General features: G+C 42.0%; 1 protein-coding gene across 1 annotated transcript in view; it reads right to left on the bottom strand.

Moving 5' to 3' along the window:
- Window positions 1–12,602, bottom strand: part of CCDC154 (coiled-coil domain containing 154) — a 20,728-nt gene extending 8,126 nt beyond the window's left edge. The window contains exons 1-5 of the mRNA XM_006901922.1: window positions 12,403–12,602; window positions 12,137–12,329; window positions 11,962–12,008; window positions 11,301–11,396; window positions 10,640–10,763 (exon numbers count right to left, since the gene is read on the bottom strand). Of these exons, the coding sequence (XP_006901984.1) occupies window positions 10,640–10,763; window positions 11,301–11,396; window positions 11,962–12,008; window positions 12,137–12,329; window positions 12,403–12,602 (660 nt within the window). The remainder of the gene's footprint in view (window positions 1–10,639; window positions 10,764–11,300; window positions 11,397–11,961; window positions 12,009–12,136; window positions 12,330–12,402) is intronic.
- Window positions 12,603–13,602: the final 1,000 nt, after the last annotated feature.

Raw genomic sequence — 13,602 nt, 5'->3', positions numbered from 1 at the left:
TTCTTTATCTGTAAACTTATTTATAACTATTTTATACTTAATTATGATTTTTCTCATTGATCAATCAATTGATATTATTTGACTGATTAGCTGAATGAAAAGCACTAAGAACTTGAAAATAAGAGGTATGAAAACGCCAATATTAATCATGTTGCTGTTATATGCTGTTGAGTAATTTTCAGCTCATAGTGATCCTATGCAGAACAGCTCTGAACTCTGCCCTATTCTGAGCTAGTCTCACTGCTTCCGACACTCCTGCCCCCATTATTCTAGTTACTGTGCCAATTCATCTCATTCAGGATCTTCCTCTCCTGTGCCAAACATGATTTCCTTCTCCAAAGACTGGTCCCTCTTTGCAATATGCCCAAAACATGTGAGACAGAGCTTCAAAATCCTTGCCTCCAAACCAGATAGACTTGTTTATATTCTTGGCAGTCCATGGTATGTTCAATACTTTTCTCCAGCACCACAACCTAAAGACCCTGATGCTTCGTCTACCATCCTTAGTCATTGCGCAGCTCTCTGATGCACAGCAAGTAATTGTGAAGACCATGGCCTGGATCTCCACCTTAATCTCCAGACTGACATCATTGCTCTTCAGTACTTTAGAGAGGCCCCTGACAGCAGGTTTAACCCAATGCAATTTGTCTTTTGACTTCCTGACTGCTGGTGCCAAGGGTGTTGATGTGGAAATGAACAAATAGAAATTGTTAACAATCTCAGTCTCTTCCCCATCAATCATGTTGCTGCCAATTGGCCCAGTGGTGAGAATCTCTGTTTTCTCGATTTGAACTTCAATCCATATTGGAGACCGCAGTTTTTTACCTTCTGCAACAAACGCTCAGGTCTTTCTCAGTTTTGGCAAACAAGGTTATTGATGAATCTTCTTCCAATCCTGATGCCACATTCTTCCTCATAAAGTCCAGCCTCCAACTGATCTATCTGTTCTCCATGTAGACTGAAAAAGTAATTTTGAACTGTGCAGTGTTTCCTTGCTCAGTTCTGAGGACTGCTTCCTCGTCCAAGTATAAGTTTCACATGGGCACAATTAGGTGTTCTGGGGTTCCCATTCTTCTCAAGATTAGCTACAATTAGTTGTGATCCACACAGCCTAATGCCATTGTTTAGTCAATAATACATAGATATTCCTCTAGTACTCTGTTTTCAGCCAAGATCCAGCTGACATTGGCTATAGTGTTCCTAGTACCATGCCTCTTCTAAACCCAGCTTGCACTTCTGGCAATTTTCTGTTATATACTGTTCCAGTCATTTTTGGATCACCTTCAGAAGGATTTTGCTTGCATGTGATATTAGTGATATTGTTAAATAATTTCCACACTCTGTTGGGTCATCTTTTCTTGGAATGGAAATAAATATGGGTCTCTTCCAGTCAGTTGGCCAGGTAGTTGTCCTCCAGATTTCTTGGCACAGCCAGGGTCTGCATCTATTTGTTGAAATATATCCATTTTTATACCATCAACTCCTGGGACCTTTGTGTTATTTGTTTTGTTGCTGTTCCCCCAATCCCCTCAGAGCAGCTTGGATTTCCTCTTTCATCACCATTGCCTCTTTGTCATATGTTGTTTCATGAAATTCTTTTGTGTCAGCCAGTTCTTTCTGGTATAGTGACTCTGTGTATTCTTCTTCCCCTCTCATAATAAACTGCTTTATTTGAGGATGAACACCTTTGGTTGATATGAGGAGGGCCAGTCCTCCCATGGTCCTGATGGTGTCACCTGCAGGCTCAGATAACTATCAGCGACCTCTGGAGGGAGAGAGGATCAGAGGCCGAACTGAGAGTTGCACACAGGGGCAGGGGTCTGTGGTGCCTGTTTGGGCTTGCGTTTCAGTTGTCCACAAGGCTGCTGATGACTCGAGGCACCAAATCTCCCCTGCGGACACGGATAAAGCTGCATGTGATTTTCAGACAGTGCCTGTCCTTCAATCTTCTTTTGGTGCTTCCTGAATCATTCAATATTCTGCCCATAGCATCCTTAAATATTGCAACTTGAGGCTTAAATTTATTCCCCAGTTCCTTCAGCTTAAGAAACGCGGAGCAAGTTGATACTTTTTGATTTTCCAACTCCAGCTCTTTGCACATTTCATTATAATATTTTGCTTTGTCTTCCTGAGCTGCCCTTTGAAATCTTCTGTTCAGTTTCTTAACATTCTGATTTCTTTCCTTTGCATTGGCTTCTGTGCTTTTCTAGTGCAATATTCAGAATCTCTTCCAACATCCATCTCAGTCTTTTCTTCCTCCTTTGTCTTTGTGGTGTTTCTTTTAGTTGTTGTTGTTGTGGTGGTTTTTTTAAGAAAATGTATACTTTATTTGGTATTAACAGGTTTGAACATATTCTTCCCCCCCATTCATTCATTGTTACACATTTTCCTCCCTGTCCCTCGTCCCCCCAAGTTCACTTTTTTCTTTGGAAAAAAAATTATTTCATTGTTACACAGTCCCCTACCCCACCCTCTGGACCACTTTATTATACAACTCTTATTCTGGACTCTTGTCACGTCAATAATATCTAATCATATGTTCCTTTTATACCGTTCTCTCCCTCAATGCCTTGTACATTATTTACGCCCTCTTTTCTTAGTTTCCCCTCAACCCTCATATCAGTCCTGTTCTATATGGCATCATACAGTATTGGACTTTTTGTGGCTGAGATATTTCACTCAGTATAATGTCCTCCATGGCCATTCATTATGTATAATATTTTATGAGTTCTTTGTTTTTCACCTCTTCTGTCTTTGTAATGACACTTTGCATTCTTCGTGGATTAAATTATCCCACAGCTCATCAGATCTGCTTTCACTAGTGTTCAAGGCCTCAGACCCATTTTTTAAGTAAGTGGCTTTTGAATTCTGGCAGGATGGACTCAAGGTCAAAATTTAGTTCTTCTGGATTTGATTTAATTTTCTTTAACTTCAGTTTGAAACTACATGTAAGTAGTTGATGTTCTCTTCCACAATCAGCACCTGGCCTAGTTTTTACCACTGATATTAAACTTCTCCAGTGATTCCCCCCCCCACAGATGTATCCAATTTGATTCCTGTGTAGACCATCAGGTGAAGTCTATGTACATAGTTGTCATTTGTGTTTCTTATAAAGATATTTGCAATGATTGTACAAAATTATATCATTCTATCTCCAGTCTCGTTTCTGTCACCAAAGTCTTACCAAAGTCATGTTTTCTGACTACTGACCCTTTTTAGCCCCTGTTCCTAACTTTTGCACTCCAGTCACCCATTATTATTAATACATCTTGGTTGCATATTCTATCAATTTCTGACGGTAAATGTTGGTAGAAGTAATCTATTTCCTCCTCTTTGGCTCTGGTGTTGTATGTTTGAATGATAATGGTATTAACAGGTCTTTCTTGTATGTGTATGGATATCATTCTCTCACTCACCACACTGTATATCAAGTTTAAGTATTTCATTTATACTAAAACCAGAATTTTGTTATAGTTTTATTTTCTTGGATTTACTGGAAGTAAACTCATCAATGACATTTTGAAAACCCACTTGTTTGTTTTGTTGCCTATGGAAAAGAAATGAGAGGTTTGACCATTTTTCTGGACCAAGTGACAACCTCTTACAGTCAACTTACTGAAAAAACTTGTCTCTAAAATTTTTTATATTTTATTCATCTTGCATTGTTTCCATCAATTTTAGTTTTCAAAGTACATGGCATTATTGTTATTCCTGATCTCCAGGTTTTTTTGGCACCCCTTAAATATTTCCTCATTTATGCTAATCTGATCATGGGTGGAATACAGGTATGTACAGACCACAGGTCCCAGGACCCTCCTCCAAGGAGGCCCAGCCTTCTCCATCTCTGTTGTATTTACACTTACTCCTCACTTACCAACTGTCTTGCTATCTGACATTTTGCATTTTACAACAATAGTTAAAAATCTACTGGCGGGGACTGTATAACAATAAAAGACATTATTTTTTTCTTCTCAAAGAGAAGTGAACTGGTGGGGGTGGGGAGGAGTGGACAGGGAGGAAAATGTGCAACAATGAATGAATAGAAATCCAAGTTCTCTATAATCTTTAATTAAAATCTCAATAATTTAAAAAGTCTACTATCTGATTATTTTGCATATCTGGCAGTAATAAACACTGAAATTTGTGGCAAAAGTAATATTGGCTTTCAAACTTTGTAAATAAATCAGTATATTGTCGTCGTTGTTAGGTGCTATCAAGTCACTTGTGACTCATAGCGACCCTATCCTGGGCTAATCTTATTGTCTCTGACACTCCTATCCCCATGACCCCAGGCACTGAATCAATCCACCTCATCGAGGGTCTCCTGTGCTGTCCTTCCACCCTCCCAAGTATGATGTCCCTCTCCAAGGACTGATATGTCCAAAGTATGTCAGACAAAGCTTCAGAATACTTGCCTCCAAGGAGCAGCTTGGCTTCACCCTCTCCAGGATGAACTTGTTTGTTCTCCTAGCAGTCCATGGTATATTCAATACTCTTCTCCAGTGCCACAGCTCACAGTCACCAACTCTCCTATCATCCCTGGTCATTGTCCAGCTTTCTGATGCATAGCAAGTAATAGCAAAAACCATGACCTGTAACAGGCGAACCTTAAGTCTCCAGAATGATATCGTTGCTCTTCAGTACTTTGGAGAGGTCTCTGACAGCAGACTGTCTCAATGCAATTAATCTTTTAATTTCCTGGCTGCTGGTACTAAGAGTGGTTGATTGTAGAGCCAAGTAAACTGAAGCTGTTAACAATCTCAATCTCTTCACCATCTATCATCATCTATCATTGGCACAATGGTGAAAATCTTTGTAAAAATTAAAGAACCCTCCCCCCAAAATAAAGTAATGCTGACTGTGATGGTTAGGGTTTGTGTCCAGTTGAGGGCCATGATGCTCAGTGGTGTTGCAGTTCTGCTGTGATGTAATTTGGCAGTTACATACTGGTGTGATTTAGCCGTTTGGTGTAACAACAGTTATGTAATAATGTAAGAATTTTCCATTTTGTGATTGAATACAATTATTCCCCCATTTTCTAACAGTGCCCATTTTTGCATAAAGACTAGGACTTTGAAACCTAATCAGATTTATAAGTGAAGAGTAAGACTAAATTACTTAACTTCTGTAATTTTAAGATCAGAGTATTACTATGCCTGTCATGACCCAGTGACAAATAAAGTAATTCCAGCTTCTGGAAATTAATTTTGTAGGATTGACTGACTCTGGCTTAGACAAGTAAATACAATTAATAAATACAAGACACATAATAAAAAAATTTAACTTCAATATTAAATTGGCTCTGAGATACGTTATTATAGAAAAAAACCATTCAATAATACAGAAGACATAAAAATAAAATAAAGCTAATGCTAATTAAATATCAACTTAATATGTAAACCAAAACAAATTACATATAAAATAAAATTACAATAACATAAAATGTTAAACTAAAATTAATATTAAATAAAACCAAATACACAACTAAAATACAGGAACTATAATAAAAATTTGGAAGCAGGAGTGGTATCCACTTCCTAAACAACATGCTCTGGAAACTCTATAAACTTGAGAAACAAGTAATAGGCTTCAGGCCTTTGGTTCATAGGGGCACTATGAGTCATGCTCGAGTCAATGGTAATCAACAACAACATAAAAATGAAATGATATATTAACTATAATATTTAGCAAAATAAAACAAATAATAAATGAAATAAATGGTAGTTGTTTGCCATCAAGTCAGAACGGACTACCCCTCCAGGGGTTTTCAGATGACACAACCTTACTTGCTGAAACTAAGGAGGACCTGAAAGGTTTCAATATGGATTGAAGCTCAACATCAAGAAGATTCCCACCACTGGGTAAATGGCAGCACTATGATGAATGGAGAAGTGACTGAGGTTAACAGCTTGCTGGCTCTACAATCAACACACTTAGCACCAGCAGTCAGGAAATCAAAAGACAAATTGCATGGGGAAAATCTACTGTCAGGAACTTTTCCAGAGTATTCAGAAACAATGATGTAAGTCTAGAGACTAAGGTGCACTTGATCCAGGCTATGGTCCTTGCAATTACTGGACAATGCTGGACAATGACTAAAGATGACAGAAGAAGAAATGATGTCTGTGAGTCGTGGTTTTGGAGAAGAGTCTTGAATCTACCATGGATTGCCAAGAAAACAAATAGGTCTCTCTTGGAGAGGGTGAACCAAGTTTCTCCTTGGAGGCTAGAATTTTAAAGCTCTGTCTCACATATTTTGGGCATGTGGCAAGGAGAGACTGATCCTTGGAGAAGGACCATCATGCTCAGAAGGGTGGAGGGACAGTGAAGGAGAGAAATATCCCGGATGAGATGAATTGGTACAGTAACTAGGGCAATGGGGAAAGGTGTGTCAGAGTCAGTGAGACTGGCTCAGGATATGGCAGGCTTCAGAGCTGTTGTACATAGGGTCTCTATGAATCACAGGTGACTCCATGGCACATAACAACAACAACAAATTGCATGGGAGGAGATTGCCCATCTTTCTCCCACAGAGCATTTAGTGGATTGGAATAGCCTGTCTTTGGATTAGCAGTGTAAATCTTGATCCACTATGTCACCAAGGTCTAAAATAAAATAGTATATAAATAAAACTAAATAGAAATAAATAATATATACCCCATTAAAAAGTTAAACTAAACTACTAAAGAAAATTAAATACTAAATAATAGTTAAGTATATCATAGAAAATAAAACAAAGTTAAACATTATAAAACAAAATATAACAACACATAAAAAAGAAAGTGAAGGGGAGCTCTGGTGGCTTAGTGGCAAGAAGCTGCACTGCAAACCCAGAGGCGCACGGTTCGAATCCACCAGATGCTCTGCCGGGGAAGGAGGGACAAGCTCCTCCTGTACCAGTCAGATCTGATTTGACGGTACACACACACACACAAATAATAAAAATTAAAAAAAGTGAAAATAAAATATTAAATAGCATACAATAACAATGAACAAAGTAACCAAAATGAAATTTGAGATGGTAATTAACAGATCATTTAAAGTACAGTGAAACATTATATAAAATTAAATTATATAAAATGTTAAACAATTAAGACATAAATAAAATGAAGTAAAGCAAAAATTAAGTTGAGTAAAGTATTTACAAATTACATTTAGTTCTATTAAAAAGATCAAATAAGACTAAATAGAAAATTAAAAACAATGGAATATAAAATAGTACAAAATGTTATATAAAAGCAATAATATATATTAAACATACAATAAAAATTAAGCAACATTTTAAACAAAATACAACTCAATGAAATAAAAATGAAAATTAAATTGTATTACATTAAATAGTATATTAAACTATAAATGAAAGTTACTATAAAATATATTAAACTAAAACAAAACTGTGTTTATGTGTGTTTTATTGACTATGCAAAGGCATTTGACTGGGTGAATCATAATACTGAAAAGAATGAGAATTCTAGAACTCTTATTTGTGCTGATGTGAAACTTACATGCAGACCATGAAGCTGTTGTTTGAATAGCAAAAGAGAGACTGCTGCATGGTTTAAAATCAGGGAAGGTATGTATCAGGGCTGTAGCCTTTCTCCATATCTATTCAATCTGTAAACTGAACAAATAATTCAAGAAGCTAGACCACATGAAGAATTTGGCATCAGGATTGAAGGGAGAGTAATAGACAATCTATGTTACGCAGATGATACAACTGTGCCTGCTAAAAGTGAAAAGGACTTGAAACACTTGCTGCAGAAAATCAGACTACAGCCTTCAATATGGATTGTATTTTGGGATTGCAGCAGTTTCTTACCACGTGGCCACCAGAGTTCGTTTAAACATCAAGAAAACATAAATCCTCCCCACTGGATTACTAGGTGACAGCATAGTAGAGGGAGAAAAGATTGAAGTTGTCAATTATTTCATTTTACTTGGCTCCACAATTAACAGTCATGATATCAGCAGTCAAGAAGTCAAAAGATGTATTACATTGGTCAACTTAAAGACTAAAGTGCTCCTGATTCAAGCCATGGTCTTTTCAATTACTTCCTATCCATCGGAAAGTTGGACAAGGAATGAAGATGACAGAACAAGAATTGATGTTTTTGAGTCATGTTGGAGAAGAATAGTGAATAACCCAGAGAACGTCAAAAGAACAAACAAGTTAGTCTTGGAGAAAGTGCAACCAAGGTACCCCTTAGAGGGAAGGAGAGTGAGACTTTGTCTCATATACTTTGGACATATCATAAAGAGAGGTCAGTCCTTGAAAAGGGACATCACGTTGGGAAAGGTGGAGGGTCAGGGAAAAAGAAGACAACTTCCCAACAAGATAGATTGATGCAAGGACTGTCACATGGGCTGGAGCATTGAAGAGATGGTCAGGAAGAGACAAAGTTCAGATCTGTTGTTCACAGCATCGCTATGAGCTGTAGTTGACTCAATGGCACCTAATGGCAACAACAAAACTATAATACACTAAACTTGTTATGTGACATGGAGTCACATGTGACTCACAGAGACCTTATGTTCTGTAGCTCTGAATCCTGCCCTATTCTCACTGTCTCCAACACACTTAAATTCCATTTCTCCAGCCACTGAGTCAATCCATTTTATCCTGGGTCTTTCTCTCCTGCCCTGTCCCTCTACCGTTCCTTTCCACAGACTGGTCCTTCCTGGCCACGTGCCCAAGGTATGTGAGACAGAGCTTCAAAATCCTTGACTCCAGGGAACAGCCTGGTTTCACTCTCTCAAGGACAGGCCTGTCTGTTCTCCTGGCAGTCCACGGTATGTTCAACCCTCTTCTCCAGCACCACAACTCAAAGGCATTAATCCTTCTTCTATCATCCTTAGTTATTGTCCACCCCTCTAATGCATAGCAAGTAATTGTGAAGATCATGGCTTGGATCAGGTGCACCTTAGCCTCCAGAATGACAGCATTACTCTTCAGTACTCTAGAGAGGTCCCTGACAGCAAACTTTCCCAATACAATTCAATTTTGGATTTCCTGACTGCTGGAGCCAAGTGTGTTGACTGTCGAACCAATTAAGCTGAAGTTATCAACAATCTCAATCTCTTCTCCGTCCATCATGAAGCTGCCAATTGGCCCAGTGGTGAGAATCTTTTTGTTTTTGTTTTGTTTTGTTTTTTTATTTTATTATTTGTGTGTGTGTGTGTACCATCAAATCAGATCTGACTGGTACAGGAGGAGATTGTCCCTCCTTCTCTGGCACAGCATCTGGTGGATTCGAACTGTGCGCCTCTGGGATTGCAGTGCAGCTTCTTGCCACTAGGCCACCAGAGCTCCCCTAAGAATCTTTGTTTTCTTGATGTCAAGTTTCAATCCATATTGAAGACTACAGTTTTTGACCTTCTGCAGCAAATGCTTCATGTCCTCTTTAGTTTCTGCAAGCAAGGTTGTGTCATCTGCATAACACAGGTTGTTGATGAGTCTTCCTCCAATCTTGATGCCACATTCCTCCTCATAACATCCAGCCTCCTGAATTACTAAATACAATTTTTTAAGTGAAAGATAAAATACAAATATCAAATAATACTAACTAGCCCATAAAATAAAATACAAAAGATGAGTTTAATAGAATTAAAATACAAAAATAAACTATATCTGAATATCCTTATTTTAAATGAGTTTAAATCAGTAAAGATTAAATAAAATTACATTAAATATTGTTGTTGTGTATTACCTAGTCACAACAAACTCATAGCTGACCCTCCAGCAGGTTTTCAGAGGCAGTAAATAACTTGGGAGGAGCTAGACCATCTTTCTCCCATGGAGTAGTTGTTGGATTTGAACCATGTACCTTTGAGATGGCAGTACATCTTCTTACCATTAAGCCACCAGATAAAATATAGGCATATCAAGTTCAATAAAGTGAAATTTCATAACATAAAATTACATTACTGATTGCTTGATTGGTCAAGGGGAGTGCTAACCTTCTCTCCTTTCATGCAACACTGATTGCTTGATTGGTAAAATGCTGTCACTATCAGTTGGATGATTGGTGATTGGTTGACTGAGTCAATTTTTAATTGCTTAATTTACTGATTTTTTTAATATTGTGATTTTAACAAAAGTGTACAGAAAGGTTGGGTTTTCATTCATTCATTGTTGCATAGTTTCCTCTCTCCCTTTATTCTCCTTCCCTCAGTCCACTTTGCAATGTGCCTCTTATTTCAGATTATTCCTTTCAGACAGTAGAAGGGTTGGTTGATTTTTAGTAGATTGGTTTATTGGTTGTTTAATAGATTGATGGATATTTTGTTGGAGTTAATCAATAGATTGGTTCATTGATAGTTTGTTGGTTGAATTGTTAGGTTAATTGACAGTTTATTTTTATTAATTTTAATGTATCTTGTCTGCTTCATTCTTTTTAAAAAGCCACCTTTATTTTTTATTTCTTGTTTTTCTTGCAGTGGAAATTTCAATTCTTTCATTGACAGATTCATGGATTGGTCTTGGTCCCACGAACAGAGGACCACTGATGGAGGGTGGAGGTGGGAGTAAGGGAGGAGTTGGCTGGGTGAGCATTGGTGGGGCATCAGGCCTCCTCCCTAGCCATGCTACCCTGGCAGGGTGGGCTCAAGGACATTTGTGAGGTACAAGTGACAGTGGTACCTGCATCCTGGCCACCTCATGCTCCACTCGCTGGCTAGTCTCCTCCTGGCTTTTCTGCAGGGCGCTGCAGGCTTCCCTCCGGTCATGGCCCTCCTGCCTCAGGTTCCCCATCAGCTTGTTCACCCTAGGAGTAGTGTTAGCCAATCATCAGGCCAGTGGTGGGAGAATAGGGCCAAGAGATGTGGGAAAACAAGGGACAATGAGCAGTGGGGAGCAAGGACTCTCAACAATGGGAGAGCAGGGATGATGAACAGTCAGGCAGGAGAAGCAGGAAGCAGAGAAGAGGAACAGTGGAGGCAAGAACGATGAGCACTGGGAAGCAGGGGCTAGCGGGGATGATGAGCAGTAGGACCGGAGCCAAGAAGCCGTGGGGAGCCGACTTACATGGGGCTGAGGACCTTTGGACACATTCTTTGATCAGGCCTGTCCTGACAGTCAGGCTGACCTACAGGACCTGAACAGGAGGCACCTTCCCACACACCCACCCAGTGACCATGGAAGCAAAGACAGGGTATATCAAAGAAAGGCTGAAGAAGGTAAAGGCTGATGGGGAAGCTGGGGGGCAGGGACTCAGCCACAAGTCCTCTTCCCCCTAGGGTCCTAGGTGGGTTCAAACCTCTCCTTAGCCCTTAAACTATCAGACTATCAAGATGGGGCCCACCTGAGGGTCAGCTCCTGGTCCGAGCTCTTATGCTCTGAGTCCTGGAATGCTTGCTTCTTCCGGATCTGAGCCAGGGCCTCTCGGACCTCCACCAACCTGGCACACAAACCACCGCTCCTGCTGGCACCACCCCACCCTCAGCGAGGCCCCATCCCACAGGAGCTGCACCCTGGGTGAGTCTTTGCCCACAGCAACCTCCTATAGCAGTGACCTCTTACAGCAAGACTCCAGCCACTAGTAAGCCCTCCACTCACAGCAAACACCCCCTGCAGTGAGGCCTTGCCTGGGACGAGCTCCCACCCCATCAATCCCCCCCAACAGACGATCTTGCCCATGGTTCTTTCCAGAAGGCCATCCCTACTGAGCTCCTGCCCACAGTGAGTCACTCATTCACAGTGAATCTTCTCAAAGCACAAACCCATCCCCAGCAAACACCCCAGACTATGGCAAGTGTCACAACAGCTCCTGCTGAGGCCCCTGCAAGCTACTAAGTCATGTACAGCCTCCTAAATTTGGGCCATGTGTGCAGTTTACCGACCAAAATGGCTCACTGGAGGGGTTGGTTACAAAATGCTATCCCTGGATGGTCCCCTGCACAGGCTACCTCTGGAAGCCTGAGCTCCCATGGCCTCTCATAAGCCCACACCAACAGCTGGTGTACCTTTTGTCCAAGGCCAGCATCTGGGTTTGACTCAGAGTGCCAGAGAGCTGTGAAGAGGAAGAGAGAGCTTGGTGCAGGTCTAGGTTTCACACTGGGATGCTGGATGCGGGGAGTCCAGGGGAATAAGGGGCAGAGGGCCAAGCATGGGGTCAGGATGCTCAGGAGAGGAGCCCACCTCGCAGGACTCTTGGTTGAGGTCCCGAGTTAACTGTTGTGTGTGCTGCTGCTGCAGCTGTTTCAGTTCAGCGTTCTGCAGTTGGACTTGGGCCCGCACCTGGAGCAGTTCCTGCACCAGGCCCAGCACGGCACGTGCACAACGGTCACGGTGTCCCTGGAGGCAGGTCACCTCAGCCTGCAGGTCCACCAGCCTGCCAGGCAGAAGAGGGGTTGTCACACTGGGTGCTGGACACAGGTACTACCCCTACCCTCTCACCAGCTCACCACTGCTCCAGCTGTTTCCAGTTCCTGGGCCTGTCCTGTTCTAGGGCAGGGCAGTGGGACTGGAACTTCTCTGGGATTTCATCGAGGTTCAGGGGCTCAGCGCTGAACAGGCCATCCCCAAAGAGGTGCTTCATGTCCTCCAGGGTGAGGGAGCTGGGCTGGGAGGAGGGTGATGCCCCTGAGGACGAGGTGCTGTTCATGTCTGCCAGCTCTGCAGCAAGGAAGCTCTTGGGGATGGTGACCTCTGGCACAGGCAGTGGCACTAGCAGGCATGAATCTGGGCCTCCAAAGGACACCCCTTTTCTGGGGAGCGTGTGGCCTCACCACCAGAGTGCATGGAGTTTAGGCACTCAGCACTGGCAGCAGACACAGGGTCATGAAGGCCCTGGGTAGCTGAGTCCACAGCCGTGCCTCCCTGGGAGCGGGCACCTGCTCACTTCATCCCATGGGTCACCTTAAGAAGCCACGTCCAAGATTAGTGGGAGCAACTACAGCGAGCAGGGATGTGGGACCACAGAGGCTACCAAGTAAAGCTCCTGCCTCCCATCTTGCCTCTTCCTGAGGGGCACAGGAGCAGCACGGGTATTCTGGAACCTTCTGCCCCTCACCAGAGCCTCAGACCAACTGTTGCAGGGAGGCCTCCCTAACTGCCCATTTCAGGATGGGGCCAAAGGCATCACTCCTAATGGGACTGTGGGCTGTGAGGTTCCTATCTAACAGCCTCTGTCAGGTGTCTCTCAGGCAGGCTCCCAAGGACAGGGTTAGTGAGTGACCCAGGCCGTCCCAAAGTAGGTCCCACCCAAATCAGAAACCTCATGGTCATCAAGTCAGTCCCCTCAGGTTTCCAAGGCTTACATCTTTATAGGAGACTGCCTGCCATCCTGAGTAGCAGCTGATGGATTCGAACCGCTGACTTTCACATGTAACACACCATGCCAGCAAGGCTCTTGGGAAGAGAGCCTAGCCACACCATTAAATCAGAAAAGAGATGGTAAGGCTGAGTTGAATCTCTTTTATTTAATCCAATATATCCAAAATAGTCATTTCAGCACATCGTTGGTACAAACATTGCTCAGAGGACAGCTGCGTTCTGAGGCCATGTCCTCGAGATTGGAGAAGCCTGCAGCCAGGGCTGGCAGCCACTAGAGGCCTGCATGGAGCCCTTTGGGCAGGCCTGGCCTTGCCAAGGCCACTTTTCAG

The sequence above is a fragment of the Elephantulus edwardii genome, unplaced genomic scaffold (genome assembly GCF_000299155.1).
Source record: "Elephantulus edwardii isolate Elephantulus edwardi_28Jun2011 unplaced genomic scaffold, EleEdw1.0 scaffold00350, whole genome shotgun sequence".
Classification (NCBI taxonomy): domain Eukaryota; kingdom Metazoa; phylum Chordata; class Mammalia; order Macroscelidea; family Macroscelididae; genus Elephantulus; species Elephantulus edwardii.
Note: the sequence above shows the minus strand (reverse complement) of the source record. Positions and strands in the feature narration are given on the sequence as shown.